This window comes from Vigna umbellata, chromosome 5 (genome assembly GCF_029865625.1).
Source record: "Vigna umbellata cultivar VRB3 chromosome 5, Vumbellata_1.0, whole genome shotgun sequence".
Lineage (NCBI taxonomy): Eukaryota > Viridiplantae > Streptophyta > Magnoliopsida > Fabales > Fabaceae > Vigna > Vigna umbellata.
This window is the reverse complement of record NC_142169.1, coordinates 39,608,601-39,630,635: the sequence shown is the minus strand read 5'-3', so window position 1 is coordinate 39,630,635 and position 22,035 is coordinate 39,608,601. Positions and strand designations below refer to the sequence as shown.

Below are 22,035 nucleotides of genomic sequence, written 5' to 3'. Positions count from 1 at the left end.
AGCTAATATGGAGGTCAAACCAGCACTGATTCAACTGGTGAAAAGCAATCAATTCAATGGGTTATCTCATGAAAGCCCATATGAGCACCTCACTACATTCAATGAGATTTGCAACACAGTCAAAATTAATGGGGTGCCAGACGAAGCTATCAAACTTAGCTTGTTTCCTTTCTCATTGGGAGGCAATGCTAAGCTTTGGTTGAATTCCTTCCCAGAAGAAAGTTTCACAGAGTGGGAAGCAGTGGTTACAAAATTTTTAAGCAATTACTTCCCACAATCTAAGGTGACAAAAGGCAAGCAAGAGATTTCTTCATTTAAGCAGGGTATGGAAGAATCACTGGGGCATGCATGGGACAGATACAAAAGCTTGCTAAGAAAAACACCCACGCATGGCTTTGAAGATCAGGAAGTAGTCTTAACTTTCCTTGGAGGGCTTGGTTCACAAACCAAGATGATGCTGGACGCCTCAGCAGGAGGCAATATTAAATGGAAAACTCCAGAGGAAGCAACAGAGATTATAGAAAACATGGCTACTAGTGATAATGAGCTACACAATGAGAGAGGAGCTCCTATGCAAAAAGGAGTCCTCCAATTACAGACACATGATGCCCTGCTAGCTCAAAACAAAATTCTAACTCAACAGTTGGAGACTCTGACTAACTCTTGCACAATTACCCAAAGAGTTGAAAATTGTTGCACAGGTACAAACCCAGTTGTGCGAATTGTGTGGAGGCGACCATATCAATGGTCAATGCGCCTTTCCAGTGGAAGCTTTAGAGGATGTTAATTTCATGACCAATCAATTTCCATACCGTCAAGGGAACTACAATCAAGGGTGGAAACCACACCCAAGTATTGGTCAAGGACAAACTGGGCAAGCTAGTCAATATAATAAGCAGCAGCAGCAACCCACCTTATGGCAACAGTTATATATGCTTAATGAAAGATCATCAAGGTTGGAAGAAACTCTTCAGCAATTCATACAGAAAACTGAATCATCTCAAAAGAGCACTGAAGCCGCTATTAAGAACTTGGAGATTCAAATGGGTCAGATTACCAAGCAATTGGAAGAAAGGCCAAATAGAAATTTTGGGGCTAATACTAAGGTTAACCCCAGAGAAGAGTGCAAGGTGGTAAAGAGTGTTGATGATGAGAAAGTTGAGTTAGATACAGAAGAGAGAAGAGAAATAGAGAGCAAAAGTACTTTTCCTTTTCCAATCCATCAAGGGAAACAACTGGACTTCACAGAATTATTCAGAATGGTGGATAATGAAGCACCTTGGGAACAAATTCTACAGCAAATCACAGTTTACACAAAATCTGATGAAAACATCTCTACAAAGAAAAGACGTAGAGATGATGAAGCAAAGGAGTGTATAACTATTAAAAAAGAGTCATTCCCTCCTAAAGCAACAGACCCAGGCAGTTTTTCTATCCCTTGTACCATAGGGAAGAAAAAGGTGAAGAAAGCTCTCCTTGATTTAGGTTCAAGTGTTAACTTGATACCTTATTCTTTACTGGAGCAAATCGGCAATGTTAAAGTGAAACCTGTAAAGGTTAATCTAGTAATGGCCGATGGATCTTCAAAGGAGCCATGTGGGATTGCAGAGGACATTATAGTTTGTGTTGACAAACTTCAGTTCGTGGCAGATTTTGTGGTGATGAAGATGGAGACAGAGAAGATACCTATCATACTTGGAAGACCGTTTATGAAAACGGCCAGAGCTATCATTGATGTAAATGAAGGTATAGTGGTGCTCCAGGATAGGGAGGAGAGAGTGGTTATAGACGTCTTTAAAGATGAGATGCAAACACAGGAACAAGAAGCTAGTTATAAAGCTGCATTTCAAGATGCACCCATGACTAGCCTGTAAAGATGAAAATCTAAAGGTTGCAGGTAACCATTGTTTGTTGTTTCAGGTACCCAAGGAAGAAAAGATTGGAAGAGGAGGAGAAATTCCTAGTGACTGGGAGAAAAGAAGACTTCAACTTGGCACACCTGTAAGAATCAAGAACAAGTTGTGGGTTGTGAAGGGCTTTAAAGAGAAGGAGATGATAGAGATAGAGTCTCCACATTCTAGAAGGACCAAAACAGTTCACAGGAAACAGCTGAGGAGTTGGTGGAATGACAACATCAACTATAAAGAAGATGGAACTTGAACTTTATTAGGTCAAGCTAATGACGTTAAAAGAGCGCTTGTTGGGAGGCAACCCAGTGGATTTAAAAACTTTTGATTTGGTTTTGTAACTTTTAATTTGTGGACATTATTTTTGTAAATATTTTGTTGAATACAACATCTATTGAAGGATGCTAGGTGGTTCAGTATCGACTGAAGGATACTAAGTTTGTAACACCTACTAATGGGTGTTGGTGGATTTTGGGTCAGGCTCGTGACGTTAAACAAGCGCTACCTGGGAGGCAACCCAGTTGATTGATTGTTTTTGTTTATTTTAGTTAGGGTTTGCATAAGCATTTTGAACATTGAATTGCAGGGAACCAGTGAGGGGCATGTATGGGAGGCACGTAGGTTAAGAAAAGAAGGAGAAGAGCACATCACGAAAGTGCCGCTGAGCGGTAATTTACCGCTGAGCGGTACTCTCGCAAATGGGCTTTAGTTCCCCTTAGCGGGATCCGAGCCCATTAGGGTATTTTTAAACCCTAAGCTGCGCAATTTCTCATACTTTCAGGCTCTTCTCTGCACAAACACTCCCACATACCTTCTCTAAGGTTTTCCACATCTTTTCACTCTTCCCTCTTAAGAAAATTTCTCTTCCACTCACTTTTTCACTAGTGTGCTATCAAAGTTTGGGGTTGGAAGAGAGCATTCTAGCTTGGAAGCATTCTCATTGCATTTAGTATCTCCACCCAAGTAAGTAAAATGCATTTTGTTCATTCTAGGGTTCTTGAATTTGAATGTGATTGTCAAAGCATGAATATTTAGGGGTTTTGATTTCTATGCATGATTTGATGATATATTTGATGTTTGAACCGATTAAAATGCATGATTATGAACTGGAAAACTGAAAATTGCATTTGGGTGGAGTTAGGACAGCTTTAAAACAAGATTTTCAAAAATCTGCAGAGTTACCGCTGAGGGGTAAACTGCCGCTGAGCGGCACTCTGCCAGATTTGGTTTTTCTGATTTTTTGTGATTTGGAATGTGGCACTGGTGGCGCTGAGGGAAAATTCTGGCCCTCAGCGGTGGTTTAGCTTCAAAAGGAGTTGTGATCTATGTTTTACTAATGATTAACATCATGTTCTGTGGTTTTGTATTTGTGTTTGAATGCAGGAATGGCATCCTCTTCAGGAAAGAGATTGAAAACCATGGCAACCAAGAGAAAGGAAAAGGAACCAGAGCAACCCCACTCTAGCAGGTTCCTCTCTAGGAAACATGAGAAGCACTTTAGGGTGGTTCAGGACAGGAGACTTCTGATGGAGAGAAAGGTTGGAATAATACCTAACTTTGCTTCTCAATTTGGAGAGCAAGTGTTAGGGAATGACTGGGGAAAGCTAGCCACCTATCCTACACCTGCCAACATAGCTGTGGTAAAGGAATTTTACACCAATGCAAAGAAGATTGGTGATTATCCAGTTGAGAATTATTTGGGCTATGTCAGAGGCCATGCTATCAGGTATGATCCTGATTCTATCAATAACTTCTTGGACACTGTGTGGGCTGGTGAGCAATGCCAGTTTGCTCTTTGCATGGAGGAAGATGTTGATTATGAGGATGTGGAGAGAGTATTATGCATACCTGGAGGACACTTCCAAAGGAATCGATCTGGCTCAGTGGTTAACATTAGGAGGACGGATTTGACTCCTCTTGCAAAGTATTGGATGGCGTTTTCTCATGCCAACATTCAGCCATGTTCACATGTGTCAGATATTACTCTCAGCAGGGCACTATTCATCTACTGTGCTATCAGAAACTTAAATGTTAATATTGGGCAGGTGATAGCTGATGAGATTAGTGTGTGCGCCAATACCTCAAACAACAAAGCACCACTAGGACATCCCTCCTTGATCACTCACCTTTGCAAGATAGCTGGGGTGGATACTTCTGCTCCACCATTTGAGAGGCCAAGAAAAGCTATTGATGAGGCTTATTACAGACAGTATTGTGGAGGTGAGGAAGCAGCTCAGCCAGTTCCACCACGCCGTGCTCGTAGAGAGAGAGGGCCAGCACAGAGCCAGACATCTGCTGAGACACATGAAGTAGAACCATTCCAGATGAGGGACATGTATATGTCTCTTATAGGTGCTCAGTTGCAGTCCATTCACAGAGGGCAGGTGGCCACTGCTGAGATGATTGTGGGGATGTATGATACACCTCCAGCCCACAGGTGGACTATGGATGAATTCCATAATGTGGTAGCTTGGCCAGAGGAACCAGTGCATGGAGGAGGAGCTGGAGCAACTGAAGCTTCAGTTAGAGAGATGGAAGAAGATGAAGCTGATGATGATGATGCATTTGAAGATGATGAAGATGAGGAGGAAGAGGAAGATACAGAGGACAGCTCAGATTAATGAGGAGCTGAGATAGCATTTACTGATGAATGTTATCATATGCTTATGCGTTTGTTGGTTTAAGTTTTCTGAACTTATTTGTTTTTGTTTTTAGATTAGGGTTTGATGTACTCTATTGGACACCTGGTTTGATGATGGTTTGCTATTAACTGTGATTTTGTGATAAGTAATGTTGAATGATGTTTATTGATTGATTGATGTTGAGATGATGTGCACATTAAAATGCTAATACAGGTGATTCACAAGCTTTGTGAACAAATGCAGGATATCATGATTGTGATTGTGAAATTAAGCAGGATGTGTATGTCAAATGTGAATGAGATTATATGTGAGGTTTTGAGCTCCAGAGTTTTTTGTATGATTGAATGCTACTACTTTGAAAGCATGAATGACTTTGCCCAGGTTTTCTATGATTGAATCAATTGCTTGTTTTGCATCATATGATCAAGGCCGTTTGTTGGAACCCTTTTTATTGGCCAAATTCATAAAGTTAGCCCACTAAAAGAGAACACTTTGTGTTCTATCCTTTGAACCCTTAGCCTTGAACATACACTGAAACCCTTGATTGAAAATCTTTACCTTGAGTTAAGTAGAAGATCTTGTGTGGTATTGTTAAATGTTCAAGTTTGGGGTTGTTGGGAAAACATGAAAAAGGAAAAGCATTGACCTAAGAGCTAAAAAGTAAGAATATGCAAAGAAAAAAAGAAAAAGAAAAGAAAAGAAAAAGAAGCAAAGCTCAATCCAAATGCAAAGGCAAGTTGGGAAGAATAAGAAAAATTGTGTTGTTATGATTCTCTTAACTCAAGGATTTTGTGATCCAGAAAAACCAATTTTCTTGTTAGCCCAGCCACATTATAAGCCATTGAAAAGTCCTTGTGATGATGCATGCTTGTAAATGTTTTTGATTGTGGTAAAATGAAAGGCAAAGTTGATTCATGTAACATTGTGATAGTGGAGTGAATGAGTGAAACACTTTACCTCTTATACACTTGTGTGTTGAGTGAAACACTTTACCTAGTGAGGAAATATTCCATAAGCACATGAACATCCATGCTTAATTGATTGATCATTCATGAAAAATAGCATTTGTTGAAATTTAAATGACTTTGTGAGCACTAAAGCATGTGCACATCTTGATTGAACTCTTGGTCATAAGTTTGAGTGAAGTTGTTACTTATCTTGAAAAAGAGGATTTTTGAATGAGTGAACCATCATATGAATTGGTTGAAGATTGAGTTACATCTTGTTTGCTTGAGGACAAGCAAAGTTCTAAGTTTGGGGTTGTGATAACAGTTGAAAAACTATTATTTTCATGCTTAAAATTGATACTAAAAGCAACCTTTATACTTAGAAACTAGCTTGAAATCAAGCTTTTCTTCATATTTTCAGAAATAAGAGAGCTGGACAGGTTTATGCTTGATTTCAGTGTTTTTGTGCAGGTTTTAAGGTGAATTTGGTGAAAGAAGTGAAGAAGGAGAGAGATGGAATCAGAAAAGACATCAAAAAGTGCAAAAGGAGAAGCCGCAAGTACCGCTCAGCGGCAGTTTACCGCTGAGCGGCACTCAGGAAGTCACGGGAGGTCCGCTAAGGGGCAAAATGGCCACTGAGGGGAGAAAACTACTCACGCACTCACCGCTGAGCGGTACTTTACCGCTAAGCGGCACTTTTATGGGCTTGGACCTAATTTTCTGTAATTTACGAATAATATATAAGCTTTAGGGTTTCCTAGGGTTAGGTATCTTTGGCAGAAACGAAGCAAACACTCTCTCTTCCACCCCTTTGAAGGAGGATCTTGGATGCTCAGGCTACCTCTTCACCTTTCTAGGGTTTTATCTTTCATTCTTTCATTATTGTTCATCTAGGTTCACCATGAATATGGTGAACTAAACCTTGTATGTTTGTTGGGGAATCAATGTAATCTTTTGAAGCTCTCATATATGGAATTTGTTTTTACATCTTATATTTAAGACCTATGCTTTCTTTCATCATTAGTTAGGGTTTTTCCTCTTTGCTTAATGCTTGCTTTGTTTAACTCATTCAATGCATGATCATTGATTTTGTCGATACGGGAACGTACGGGGAAGTCTAGATCCGGGGAATCTCTCCCAATATTATATTGGTTGTCGTTAAGCTCCTGCACTTGATGAACTAATTATTAGGAATGCTAGGAATTGTATGAACTCGTAATTAGGGAGAAGCCTTCTTGAAAGGTACTTTAGAGAGTGGCATTAACAATGATGATTTGAATGTTGAATTCCTAAAATATATGAGATTGGATAAGATGAAATTGAACCCCAACAACATATTCATATATATATTTCATTGAAAGTGATTGTCTTTTGCTTTTACCATTGATCAAAACCTCATGCATACATGTTTATTTTCGTCTTTTGCATAGTATAATCCAAATATTTCGTTCTTAAGTCTTAGCTAATCAACAAACCACACAACTAAACTAGGCCGTGAGTCCTTTGGGAGAACGATACTTGATCTTACCAAGTTTATTACTTGAACGATTCGGTCATACTTGCCGATTGTAAAGCAAGTTTGTGACATCATATTTTGGTGTTCATAAATTTGTCCATCACCTAGGATCCCAGATATTAGGATTTGATGACATAAAAGAGTTATATGAAAATGATGAAACATTTGCATCCACTTATTCATCATGTCTTAAGAAGCCTTTTGATGGATTCTATCTTTCTGAGGGGTATCTTTTTAATAAAGGAAAACTTTGTATACCCCAAGGATCCATTAGAAAACTTCTTATCAAAGGGAGTCATGAAGGAGGACTCATGGGTCATCATAGAGTTGATAAAACTCTAAACATTTTGAAAAGTAAATTTTATTGGCCACACATCAGAATAGAGATTAAAAGGCATTGTTCTAAATGTATAGCTTGTTTACAAGCTAAGTCCAAAATTATGCCTCATGGACTCTATACACCTCTTCCTATAGCTAATACCCCTTGGGAGGACATAAGCATGGACTTTGTCTTAGGATTGCCAAGAACTCAAAGGGGGTATGATTCTATATTTGTGGTAGCAGATCATTTTAGTAAAATGGCTCATTTTATACCCTGCCACAAAGTAGATGATGCTAGCTATATCTCTAGACTCTTCTTTAAAGAAATAGTGAGATTGCATGGCTTACCCAAAACTATAGTGTCTGATAGAGATGTAAAGTTCCTAAGCCATTTTTGGAAAACTTTATGGGAAAAGCTTGGAACTAAACTTCTATTTTCTACTACATGTCACCCACAAACTGATGAGCAAACTGAAGTAGTAAATATATCTTTATCTATATTATTAAGGGTAATATTAAGAGGTAATAACAAATCTTGGGATGAACATCTACCTCATATTGAATTTGCTTATAATAGAGTAGTCCACAAGACTACTAATCTTTCTCCTTTTGAGGTTGTTTATGGTTTTAACCCTTTCACACCTCTTGATTTACTACCTCTTCCAGAATTATCTTCTTTTCTTCATAAAGAAGGTGCTTCTAAAGCGGAGTTCATCAAGAAGTTACATGAGAAAGTCAAAATCCAAATTGAAAAACAAACTAAAAAATATGCAGAATACAACAACAAAGGGAGAAAGAAAATAGTTTTTGAAAAAGGAGACCTAATTTGGCTTCATTTGAGAAAGGAAAGATTTCCATCTCAAAGGAAGTCCAAACTTAGTCCAAGAGGAGATGGTCCATTCATGGTGGTTAAAAGGATAAATGATAATGCATACATCTTAGATCTTCCTGAAAGTTATGGTGTCAGTCATACTTTTAACATCTGCGACTTAATTCCTTTCACAGGGAATGATCAACAGGTTGAAGCAGATCTGAGGACAGATCCTTTTCAAGAGGGAGGGTCTGATGGAAGACCATCTAAGGAGATGGTCCATTCATGGCTTCCTGGTTCAATGATTTTCACTCATAGCAAGCTTCCATCAAACTATTACTTTTAATATGAAAATGTCATCGGTCAACCTATTATGACAGGTGGATTTCCCCCGTCATAATAGATCATCATAAAATCCTATTTTTCCACTAGTGCAAGATTCATGTTTTTAAGTTTGCCTTAAAAACCCATTTTCACAACTCACAACTCATTTATTATTTTTTAGTCTTACTTTAAATTTTTGTCATATCTTGCCTCTACCCATTTTCCATCATCTTTAACATGTTTCAATTCATAGTTTTAGGATTAGAATCATAAATCATAAAAAACCCACAAAATAGGTATAATAGTTATTTTGTCTCGCTTAGAGTTCTTGATTCAATTTAAATTTTGATTTCTGTGTTTTCTTAATTTTAGCAGTTATTTAAGCATTCAAACAATTTTTAGTGTTTAGATTCTTGTTTGTATCAAGTTTTTACTAATTTATGTCATTTCACAGTTTTTTATCAATAGAGTATAATAGAATTAGGCATTTTGAAGTTTATGCATGTGTAATTCCTTGTTTTAGTCTTTAATTAACATCATAATATACATTCCCAAATTCTAAAAATATCAACTCATGCACAACATATCATCAAAACTTCAAATCATGCACAATTTATTTTGCTATCAAATTCAAGGTTGATTAGCTTTGCTGCCAAATTTCATTCAACCATTGAATTTGTGTTTCCAACATATTTGATTCTATTTAAGTGTTGGATTTTCCCACTTATTCATATAGCAATATAGCTAGACTAGTAGCATCGCATCAGACCCAAAATTCTACATAATCATAGTTGGTATCAAAAGCTATTTTTTGAGAGTTTGTTGTCAAGTCTAGTCCAACTAGTGATTTTAGAGTTTTTAAGTCAGTTTAAGCATTTAATATACATATTTAGTCACATAGAAACATTTTCAGGTCAATTTTAATTCATAAATCTTAGGTCAGGTCATTCAAGCCCTTTGTCAAACACTTGGTGAAACTTAGAATTTCATTTAGGCATTTCATCAAATAGTTTTCAACTCCATATTTAGACACAAAATTATGACAATCTAGGACCTAGAAAACATTCATTGCATGTTTCTTTATAGTTTTTCATATTCATATCTCATTTTAAACCCTTCACACTACCAATTCAAAGATATTTATACACTTTTTCCTTAAAAAGTTGTCTTAGAACTTGGTGTGTGTGAGTGGCTCGTGTTAATTGTTTTAGCTTTATTTCCATAGAATCTTAGGATTGTTTTATATTAGGATTTATGTTAATTTCAATCCCCCACTATTTTTTTAGTTTTAAGATGATAACAAACTCAATTTAGCTATAAAACAAGTTGTATTTCCTTAGATTGACACCTTGGTTGACTTCCTATACGCATTAGGTGGAAAATAAGATTTTTTTTTACTAATTCCTTAGGTGCAAAAGGGGTTGACACATACTTCTATTTCAAACCACTAAACTCTTTCTTTTAAACTAGAGAGTTGATCTTGCATACATCTCAATACTTTATAGACGTTTAAATTTAGACAAATAAAATAAACCCTAGTTAATATACATGATTATATGAGAAGCATCAAGTGTAGGCACAACTAACTTTGCTCTAATTTTGCATGCTTATTGGGAATGTCAAATACCCACGCAAAATACATTCTTCAATTTTACATGCAATTAGAGAAAATTAGGTGTTGATACAACCAATGTCTTTCAAATTTCTAAGGTTATTCGAGAGCATTAGATGCAAATGTAAATGATGCTCTTCAGTTTTTTATTGAAGAACTTTACTCCTACATGGAACCCTAAAACTTCTAACCCAACATGTGACCTCGTGACCTTTACATAGCTTGTGAAAAAAGATCTATAAGGATCCTTACAAAGGAAAAACTGTATTTTTAACTTATTAACTAAGGCTTAACTAATGTAACTTTCCCTTTAACTAGGCTTTACAGTTTCAAGAGCAATTGAGAAAACATCTAGCACCTAGAAGCTCTAACGATGATCTTGTTCAATTGATACGATTTTCAAAATCTTCTACTACTTTCGAGTCAGACTACATTATGAAAAAATAATGTTTTAAAGAAGAAAGGTAGAAAGAGGAGAACAAAAATCTTTAAGAAAAAAAAAAGAAGATAAAAAATTGCATGAAAGTAAGATATTAAAAGAACAATTTAGATTATTTGCCTATGCGAGGCAAAAAGTGATAGACTATTTGCCTCGATTCCGAACCGAGGCATAAAAAGACAGAATTTTGACTCGGTTCAAAGTTAACCGAGGCCGTAGATTCTTTTTTTTTATTCATTTTCTTCTTTTGTACACTTGGTTCAAAAACATCATCAACCAACCGCTCCATCATTTGTAATTGATCATAAGGAGCAATCCAGAACAAATAACTGATTTTAAAATTAACATACCCAATTCAAGAGCATCCACTCTCTGAGCTCTCTTCACACTCATGTAAGTCGCACACATGCAAACTTTCAAGCATCTTCTCTGCACTCTCTCATTCCGATCATTGCCACTACATGCACCTTCAAAGTGTCCGGAACCTTCATATGTGCCACCTCCACAAACCCCTCTCTGCTTCCACACATGGACACATTGTTCTTCCGCATGCAACCACCCGACCCGTCTCGAAGAAACCACTCCCTCTCGGACCTCGGTTTGAACCCCGACAAACAGTCGCACCGCTTGAAGGTTGATGCCTCCCATTCTCGCAGAAACGCCACCGCTGCAGGACGTCCTCGCCCCGACCCACCACGACCTCCCTGCCACCTCGTCGTGCCTCGTCGCGCTTGCCGCCAACATTGAGTCTGTCGTGGTGAAGAAAGAGAGAAGAAAGAAGATGGATGTGGCCCCGAAGGTGGCTGTGTGAAGGAGACTTTACTACGAATGAGTGAACAAGGCATCGAAGGTAGATGTGGCAATAAGACTCTACGAATGGCTCCGTGCGAATGAGGGAATGACTCTGAATGAACGAATGAGACTTTACAAGAGAATGTGGAGAAGAGGGAAATCTAAGAGGTTGTGAGTGTTGAAAAAAGAAGAGAAGAAGGAAACTTGTTGGAAGACTAATTTTATAAAATTGAATAGACTTAAATACCACTTCATGTATAAAAAAATACATACTTCATCTTATAAAATAATTTTATAAAATTGAATAGTTCTTTTATATATATATATATATATATATATATATATATATATACATATATATATATATATACATATATATATATATACACTAAATTTGATAGTTTTGACTACTCTAAAGTAAAATACGGCAAAATAATCACTAATAACATTATTAACTATTATGATTATAAGGTTTAAACCCTCGGATGATCCTCATGTTTGTATGGGAATCTCAATTAGGTCCTCATATTTCCAACTGTCTCAATTGGGTCATAATATTTGTAAAATTGAGTCAATTTTACCCTATCCGTTAAGTTATCCCAGACGGTGTTAACTTGAGCTGATGTGGTGCATACTTAAAATGCTGATGAGGCGATATTATATTATGTAATTTTTTTAGGTGAATAATTTATGACATGGCACAAGATTTAATTAGGGATTCAGAGTCTTCATCATCCTCCATTGTCTTCATCATCCTCCATTGTCTCCAAAACGTAGCTACCAACATTATTCTCCATCATTTTTTCTTCTCGTTCTAGGCGGCGGCGGAGGTTGTTTGCTTGATTTTCCTTCGACCCTGCGAGTTGTGTAGAGTAGAGACTTCTGCTGGGGCCTTTCACTGAACAATGACTTAAGTGGGTTTTCCTTGTCAAAACCTGGATGCCAAACACAAAAGAAAACAAAATGAATTTGTGGTTTTTTTGAGTCAGAAAAGTCGACGCTTTTTGGAGTCGATTTATATCTATTTGATGGGGTTATTTGAAATTAGATTTTTTGGGAGGGGGATGCAGTAGTGAGTCTCCAAATGAGGTCAACGGCATAATCGATCAAGCTGATTCTGGTTAAATTCTTCCTCCTTCATTTTGTGCATTGAAAATTCAGAAAAAGTAATTCCTAACTTTAAACCCCTAGAAATATCATCATTCAAAGAAAAACACATAACACAAGCATCAAAATCCAGATTCCAATATATAAAGCTGAAGATGGAAACACCCACCCTCCAATCATTTTGACTATAATAAAATAAAATAACACGAGGAAAGAAAAAAAAACGTACCTTGCTTGAAATTTCAATTCTTAAAGATGACAATAAGTATAAGGGTGACCGTTGACGGTGTCGGTCCAATTAATTCTGGTGAGTGTGTATTTGGGGCAGCCATCAGGATCTGCCATGGACAAAAGCATGGAAAAGTAATGCTCCTCGAGGTAGCATTCATCGTTGCGGTATGTGAGGGTGAAGAATTGGGAGCCGACGCGAAATGAGGGCGGAGAAGGAGATGGAGCGGTGGACCACGACGATTTGAGTGTCACCACTGACATGACGGAGCCGATTGTCGTTAGCGTTGGTAGTTGCGTTTTGGAGTGGATCTTTTGGGCCAGTGGGCGTCTCAACGACAATGTCTCTATGGGGACTATGGTTTTCGTCCTCCGGCTTATCACTGTGATTGGGGATATTTGGGATTGTTCATCTGAGGAAGGGATCTGATATTTGGTGGTTCGAAGTTATTTTTGGATGATGCAAGGACTGATTGAAGATTGGGGTTGAAGAGGGTTTAGGCGTAATGGTGAAAATGGTGACTGCCGGTGGTGGCAACGATGGTGGACCTTTGGACTTATTCAGTTTTTGACTTAATTTGAAGATAAGTAAATTCCTAATCTGAAAATTAGTAAAACCCTTTGCCATGTCATAATGGCTTAAATTAAATAAAAATTACATGTAATCAAACACTTTGAGATCAGCAAGCAACACATCAGCCTCATTTAACACCGTCTGTGAAGATTTAACGGACCAGGCTTAGTTGACTCAATTTTTCAAATATTTGGACCCAATTGGCTCAATTTTACAAATATTATGACCCAATTGAGACAGTTGAAAATATGAAAACCTAACTGAGATTCCCATACAAACATGAGGACCATCCGAGAGTTTAATCCTAATTATAATTACTTTTACATACTTTTAAATATACTTAATTCCGTTATAATTTAATTATTAATTTTATAATTTAGAATTATTATTTTACTTTATCTCTTAGATTGCATTCCTCGCAGGAGCCAACTGCATCATAATGTATAGATACAAATGTAACACTGAAATATTTGATAATTAAAAAAATAAATGTTCTTATACAAAATTAATTATTTTGATAATAAACATAATGTATTGATTTATTAAATTTAATAATTAAAATAGAAAATTTATCATGTGCAACTTTTAATTACAATTTTTCCATATGAAATATAATAAATAAATAATATATATATATATATATATATATATATATATATATATATAACATCCCAAAAATATAGTATAACTATATAATAGAATCATCACATAATATGATACAATAGATCAGTCATTTACTAAGTAATAAAGTATTAACCGTCCAGTTATCCCAAAATAACTATAAAATTAAAACTTTACAAAATTAAGCCTAAGAAACAAGACTATGAACACAACCGATCGGTCCAAACAAAATCTCCACGTGACCGATCGATCCTAGTCTAAACCGCTGGGTCCTCTCCTTCCAGCGCTTGTTCCACCGAAACCTCACAATCCTATGCTCACATCCACCGGATGATCATTGCACATAAGAAATCCCGAACGGTCAACATAACAAAACAAAAAAGAAGGGTAAGCTAATGTAATTTAATAGTTATGTGAACATACAATCCAAACACACCGAATAGATAAAATAATTAAACTCAAGTAGAGAAAAACATATAACACATATTGACCGACCACTTTAAACGACCGTCCGGACTACTATGAATATGTAGCTTTGGTCGTTCGTGCACTCGTGGGTGTAGTAATTGGAAACCCATCAGCTGCCACACGAGGTTAACCCGTTATCACTCACCGTAGGACCCCCGCTCGGCTAGGGCCTCCTACTATTCTTACGACATGACTTACCCATCTTTACTTGAGACTTGGTAATCATTAGAATGTCAGGATGAACGTCATAGATTTCGCTATCCATATTCATACTATACCACCACCTTGCTTAACCGATCACTAAGACATTTCTCCTTGGAATTCTCTTTCATACCAGTTGAAACATCATACTTTATTTGAATATTAATACAAATTTATCATACAAGATATATCAATACAACTCTAATAATCAATCTGAACCAAGCAATGAAATCAACAGTTAAAGACCAAATAAGATTTCATAGAACAAAACCAAACAGACAACACAACCTTTGAGTACGACCGAACGGGAAAACTCAACCTAACCAATGCATAAGACCGAACGGTAAAACCCTCACAACACTTGATCATGATTGAAACAGTCCTTTAACGAGCAATGCTCGAACAAGCGCCTAAAGCAGTTGAAGGGCCGAACGCTAGAACAATCGACCACCAGTACAAGACCGAACTCTAGCTAAACCAAATACTAGTATGAAACCGAACGTTATGACTAAACCGAATACTACTAAAACCAAACGTTAAAATAACACATGAGTCCTACTCAGACCGAACACTAATACAACATCAAGTACTTCTAAGACCAAACACGAATACCAAACCGAACACTACTAAGACCAAACAGGAATACAAAACCTAATGCTTATAAGAAATCTAGCACTACTAAATTGAACGATAATACAGAACCGAGTACGACCATTAACGAACGCTAATAGCAAACCGAATATTGGCAAGGCCGAAAACGAACGTCAGCACGAAACCGAGCAACTCTAAGACCGAATACTACTACGAAACTGAATACTACCTACCAAGTACCTGAACCTGACCGAGCGGTCAACAACGAATGCTCGATTTTCTGCATAATTCTGCAAAACTTCTACAGAATGAAATACACACTAGAATTTACCAAAACTGAATATTTTTCTCAACCTAGAATTCACTCCAAAGTATGTATAATCTACAACTCAACAATCACAGTATTTAACATGTTAAACAACCAAAGTCGAACACCCAAACATTCAATTTCACCCACATGCAAAATCATCAAACAATGTTTTTATACTTCATCAACAAAATAATTAAATTAACTAGCTTCCCTTATGATATGGAAGTGCATGCCTAGAGAGAAGTATACTAATGACAATTGAAAGAATGAATGGAAAATAAAAGTGGATAAGAGAAAGATAAAGGAAACTTATGACTGGATGACACACCACTTGAGAGAGGACTCCAAGATAAGTATCGAGGAAGGACCGCCACTTGACTTTACATCAAGATAAGGTCTGCCAAATTGGACTAAAGAGACATAAAACTATCTCTAAGAAGAATGCAAGATTGCAATTCAACTCAAAATTTCATTGATTTCGAAGGTAAGTACAAAGGAGACCCCCTAGGCTTCTTATATAGCTTTTGGAGTGAGTTTGGTGAAGAGTTTCAAGCAATGTGGGACTTGGAAGGCTCCAAGGTCTGGCCATGCAGCTTTAGCACATCCCTTAGGTGCTTGGAGTCTCACATTGCTTAGTTCTCTTATTCGAAAAGGGTATGTAAGCTACCTTGTTCTCCTAAAGTTCAAAAAATGAAAACTAGCTATGCTACCTTGCGCTACAAGCTAAGACACCTACTTTCTCTTCTTTTCTTTTAAGACCAAGCCATGGGAAGTCCCACATTGCTTGTGCTAAAAGGAAAATAATGGTTTATAAGCATTTATTCAACTAGAACTAACAAAAAGAAAATAAGGAGGAAAATACACGCCTATGAACCTATTCTACTTTTTTTTACAAATGTGTAAAGAAGACAAGAACTAAAATGATTTCCTTTAGCCATGCTTCTTATCATCCTTTTATTCTCTTCATCACTGATGAACACATGTAAACAACAAAGTTTACTTGCATGTGCCAGAAATTCCAGAAATTCACAATAATTAAAGGAATGAAACTTACTAGCTCTAATCACTACACCTATCGGTGAAACAAAAAGCTCTTGTCTTCCATATTACTTATACACGGTCAGATGAAGTGAGATTGAAGAACTTTAGAGAGAAGGAGAAAAAAAGAGAATAGAAGTTTTGAGATAAATGTATCAGAGAAAATGAACGAAGCTTTTGAAAATTTGATTTATATATCAAACTTATTTTAATAATAAACGCTCGTCCCAGCCTACACTTAACTACTCCAATTACTTGATTCTCACAGTGTATATATATATATATATATATATATATATATATATATATATATATATATATATATATATATATATATATATATATAAAATGTATGACAATAAAATATATAAAATATTAAATTTTATATTAATAAAAGTTATAATTATACTAAATGTTAGAGACTTGAACTTCTTCCAAGATTAATGGTAAGACTAATTAGTTTTTTTTTATTTAATTAGAATCACAAATTCGAGTTATATTGAGTTAAGAAAAAATTTTAAATTTCATATTATTCCTAAAATATTTATTTTAACCAATAACTATAATTACATTTTACCCTTAATATTACGTTACCACTAACCCCAATCAGCAAGATCTACCTGGGAGATTCCATGTTGATTAAAATGATTACAATTTCCTTCCAAAGAACATTCTTATTCAATACACAGACACTAAAAACACAAACATTCAGCACTCTCATACCTTATCCCACTCGCCACTCCATCATACGCGCCACATGAGCCACGTGTTTCAGTATCCAAGCGAGTTCTCGCCATGCCATAACCTTAAGCGTGTGAATCACACAGTGCACGCGTTCATTCATTCCCTCCCCCTTCGTTAGTTCAAATTTCAAAATCGAGTTCGCACTCGCACCTCACTTTTTTTTTTTTTTTCAGAAATAAAATAAAAATAAAAATGAAAAATAATAAATAATAAAAATAAAAATGTAGCGTTCCCTTACCTGCTCCGAGTCCTCTTCAATGACACGCTCTGAGTAGTGTTGCTGCTGCTGTTCTTTAGGTTCGACACCGAGGTTCGTTTTCTGATCCTTCTCCCGAACCTCAGCTATGGGTTGCTTCTTCGCTTGCTTCAGAGCTCGCGACTCCGCCACCGCCACAACCACCACAGTGCCTTCTTCTCGTTCCGGCAAACACAAACCCGACGTAAAAAACTACTGTTCTCCACTGGTTTTTTATAATTTTGTAATTTTTATTTTTGATTTCGATTTTCTGCTGCTTTGTTCGCTTTGCAGAAGCAAAGCTCAAACCGTCGTTGAGTAATTCTTCTGATTTTGTGAGAGTTTTGTGTAGTTTGAGTTCTAATTTGTTGTTGTTTTTCGATGTGTGAGGTTTTTATTTTTCTGTGTCTACCAGGATGTTGCTGTCTCTCGAAATCAGTTATCCACTTTGTTTCTCTGTGAAGGTGAATTTTAATTTTGCGCTGTTATTGTTTGTTTTTCTTCTGTTTGAATGTGTTTACCAATTCTGTGATTTTTATTTTGAAAAGAGAGAGAAGACTCTGTTGTCCGTGATGATGTGAAGGATTTTGAAGTGCGATCTCAGAAAGGTGACTGTGAGGTGGGTTTCTTTCGTTAGTGTTGATATAGCTGCGATTGTTTGTTGTGTGATTATGAGTTTTCTAGTTTTGTTTGTTGTTTGTTGTCTTTTGAAATTTGGAGTTGTCCAGTGTTCGAACATTTTGTTAATGTTTGTGAGGGAAAAGAGAGGTGTTTGACTTTGTTTTAGTTGAGAACCATGTGGTTTTTTGGGACTTTATTGCATTTTTTTTTATAGATGAATGAAGTGCATTGAGAACAAGGTGAAGGAAGCAAGTGTCATTTGTCACAAAAGCCTAATAAACAATTAAATTATAACTTAATAAGCAGAGATTCTTAAAAACTATTTGAAAATGATGAGAATTAGGAGACAAAGCTGGCATTTTCGACTTTGTGAAGGAACTGGGAGGAACTTAAACACGGAATTGTTTTATCCAATTGCATCCTAACTTCTTTGTTTCTTCTATTGATTTTACAATGTTTTTATTGAGGTTTTAATATGGATAATTGGATTGCTGATGCCACGGAGTAAACTTTAAATTATGTAGTTTTAGTTGAAGTGAAATGAGGTTTAACATTGATTTCAGTATAGTTATGTTTGTGGTAGGCAGTGCCAGCTCTAACTTGTGGAATAGCCTGAAATGCTTTGACATAGTTCCTTTGGTAACTATGGTTAGTGTGTCGCACTGCTAGTCTCCATTGTATTTTGGAAAGCATTGGCGTTGCAATATTTATTTCTTCTACTTCAAGATTTTCATAGCAAGGTGACTTATGAAAACCTTCTTATGGTCTTGATATTTTACTAAGGGATTTACTAATTTTGAAGTTTTGAACCTTTAGTCATGTCTAATTATATATAATGAAAGAAACATTGTGGCCACGCACCATGAGCTTTGTTGTTCTTCAATAAACCAGAATGAATTTATTCAATGAAAAAATAGTGGATAGTGTTGGGTTATTTTCCACTGGATCATTCTCTTCTGATCAACGCTCTTGATTATATTTGTGATGAACGTAACAATTTTCTGACAATGATGTTACAATATCATTGTGTTAGTTTCATGATGTAATCCTGATATAACTAGTTATCCCCTTTATATATACTTGCTAATATATGCAGTTTCAGGCACATGAATCTTAGTAATATTAGCCACTAGATCTGCTAAGATGATCACTGCCTTACTGGCGGAAAAATAACAGAGTCTTGATAGAATTTTACTGTAAATTTATTTCTAAATTCTTACTGGTTAAATTCGGTCTATCTTGAGTGAACTGTGTTTTCATTATACAGGAATTGTGTAAAAACACTTTTTTGAAGCTTTAAGTTTGTTCGTATTTTATCTGTCGCATTAGATGGGTGCATTTTTATATATGCTTTGTAAAATTTCCTTATATGATTGGATGAACTTGTTCTGCAGGCCAAGTTTCTTAAAGCTGGGGCTAGGATCGCTTTTGAGAAAGTCCACCATGAGAGTCGACCTTTCAATCCCTCAACTCCTGTAAAATGTTGTGAGGAAGGGGAGAAGCGAACTAATTGTTTTGAGCAAACGCCAAGCAGGTTATTGTGTCTTTGTATTGAATCTTTTTCATGCTCGAATAGTAATTAATGTTAATATTTTTGTCGTGTCATAGTGGATATTCTGTTCCTTACTCTTAAGGCAACGGGAATCAACTGCAGCTCAGAACCATTAAAACATATAAGAAAATTTGTCGGTTAATAAGGGTCTCCGAAAAATGATGAAATTGATTCTTATTTTTTCCATTTTAGACTTTTTTAATGGGAATGTTGTATCATGGGTGTGAGCATGTAACATTTTAGTCAATTTCATTGGAGGTGGATATTCTGTTCCTCACTCTTAGATCAATGGGAAAGCCGCCTTGTCAACTGACGCTGCAGGCCATTATTATTAAACGGTCTCACGAAATTAAATTTTGTTCTTTATTAAGAGTTGTTATAAAATATGATGATCTCTCATTTCATCTTAGATTTCTTTCAACGAACTTTTTTGAGATTTTCATTGAATGTACACGTGTTGTGGGTCATACCTGAAAATTACATAAAACCTTACTGTATGTGAATTTCGTTTAATTTACAGCTGTATCTCCAATGCACAAAGCAGTCAGTGTGCCTCCCTCGATTCTACGGAAGGAAATAGAACAGGGAGTCTTTACAGTTTGGATAAGAATGAAAATACAGCTTCTGTTTCACCTTGGCCATCAGCCACATACACTAAGAGAAACAAGTCTGTACGTTTTGAATGTGAGGCTGATTTATCGTCCTGTGACTTGTCTGATTATGGCAGACCACAAATGAAGAAAATAGATTCCACAAACAATGAGAGTGCCTATAAACCATCACCTTATCCCACCCCAATGAAGCTATCTGACGAGATGCAAACTCCTGGAACTGTTTACCCTACAACAAAAGAAGACTTGCAAAATGTCAGGCCTAGACTTAAGTCCCAGTTTGTGTATCCTATTAACAACCCTGATGATGAAGTCTCTCAGATGATACTTGAGGAAGATGGTCATACCCAAGATTCAAGGAAGCTGAGTGAATCAGTTGAATGTTCTGAAATTACAACTTTAACACCAGAAAAAGGGTTAAAGAAAATTTCTTGTGAAGATGAATGTAAAGTGGAGGAAAGCTTATCTTCTTGGTTGAAGCCTGCGGCTGTCATTCTGGAAGAGAGAAACAGGAGAATGCAGATTGCTTATAATCATGTCCGGAAATCACCTGTCGACAGGCCTATCATTGGAATGGTTGCAGCTCACTGGAACGAGAATGAGGATTCTCAAGCTCCTCCTCCTAAGTGGTGGGATGGTAACGGCATACCAAATTCAACCAATAAGTATAAAGAAGTATGACTTGTAATCATTATTTCCTAGGCGAGTTTTTTCTCTCTCTATATTGCATCTGCATCTAATGTTTACTGATTGATTTTCAGGATCAGAAAGTGAATTGGCATGCAACGCCATTTGAAGAGAGGTTGGAAAAGGCATTATCTGAGGAGAGTGTCATCACTCAAAGGTATGCATTCCTATTTAAGGTTTGCTTTTTGCTTGAACTATATTCACTTGTATGAGCAATTAATAGCAGGCTTGCTATTTTCTTTTAAATAATTAATTGTGATTTATAACTTCCTATCAATTTCTTATTTTGATTCACAGGAAGGATGCATGTGGAAAATCAATGCCTTTTGACGAAAACGAAGAAAGTGATACTGCACTATCTCAGCTGCAATCTTCAACTCATCCACAGTCCGTGGTGTCATTCTGATGTGTCTACTGTCCATACCTGCTGTATTTGTCTGGTTTAAAGAGATATTGTGGCAATTGTGGAAACAAAGTCTGAATCCACCACGTTCAACATGATGATTGCTTGGAACAAACAGTGGATTATTCAAATTTTGTGGTAATTAGAACTATCAAGTTGTGCGTTACACAACTTGTATTGTATATAAGTAATGGGAATCATTGCGTAAAATAATGGCTATTGGGAGTCTAGTAATGAACATTTTTTGGTTAAATGTTTTAAGTAGTTCAGCGTTGGAATTTACATGAACTAAATTTTTGGACAGGAGCTCTTTGATCCTTAACACTTTTTAATCATTTTAGCATTCGTGATAAATATTAAAAATATAAGTAGACTTAAATAAGAAGGATAAACAATGTATATAGGATTAATTTGTTATGATCACATGTCAGCTTAATGTGAAGAAGTTTCACAAAAACAAAAAGTTATTATATTGTTAATTGGATGCTCCCACAGTATATATAAGAGTTTCCACATCTTGGTTTTTATTTATTCAATTTCTTGTCCTTGTGGTTGACCACAATCAATAACTCATCATGAGAAAGAGAAACCTTTGTGATTTCAATGGTGAAAATCCCGTGTCTCCATAAGGAGTTTCTACAAATAAAAAATGAATATTAAGCTATAACTAGTTATTTTTTTATTTTTTTTATAAGTATAGTTAAGAAGTTTGAGATGAAGATTAAATTAAACC

The 22,035-nt window shown here is 36.2% G+C and overlaps 1 protein-coding gene across 1 annotated transcript; it reads left to right on the top strand.

Annotated features, from left to right (window-relative positions):
- Positions 1-17,327: 17,327 nt before the first annotated feature.
- LOC124844813 (protein JASON) lies at positions 17,328-21,603 on the top strand. The gene is made up of 7 exons (XM_047321821.2): positions 17,328-17,633; positions 17,844-17,892; positions 17,977-18,047; positions 19,444-19,583; positions 20,122-20,887; positions 20,974-21,056; positions 21,197-21,603. Exons 1-7 carry the CDS (start codon positions 17,538-17,540, stop codon positions 21,303-21,305), a joined length of 1,314 nt encoding a protein of 437 aa, XP_047177777.1. The 5' UTR covers positions 17,328-17,537; the 3' UTR covers positions 21,306-21,603.
- Positions 21,604-22,035: the final 432 nt, after the last annotated feature.

Excerpts from the sequence above, each read along its gene's own strand:
- LOC124844813 (XM_047321821.2), top strand. The coding sequence starts at position 17,538 with ATGGGTTGCTTCTTCGCTTGCTTCAGAGCTCGCGACTCCGCCACCGCC. Across the intron at positions 17,893-17,976 it reads CACTTTGTTTCTCTGTGAAG|AGAGAGAAGACTCTGTTGTC; the intron begins GTGAATTTTAAT and ends TATTTTGAAAAG. Across the intron at positions 18,048-19,443 it reads CTCAGAAAGGTGACTGTGAG|GCCAAGTTTCTTAAAGCTGG; the intron begins GTGGGTTTCTTT and ends CTTGTTCTGCAG.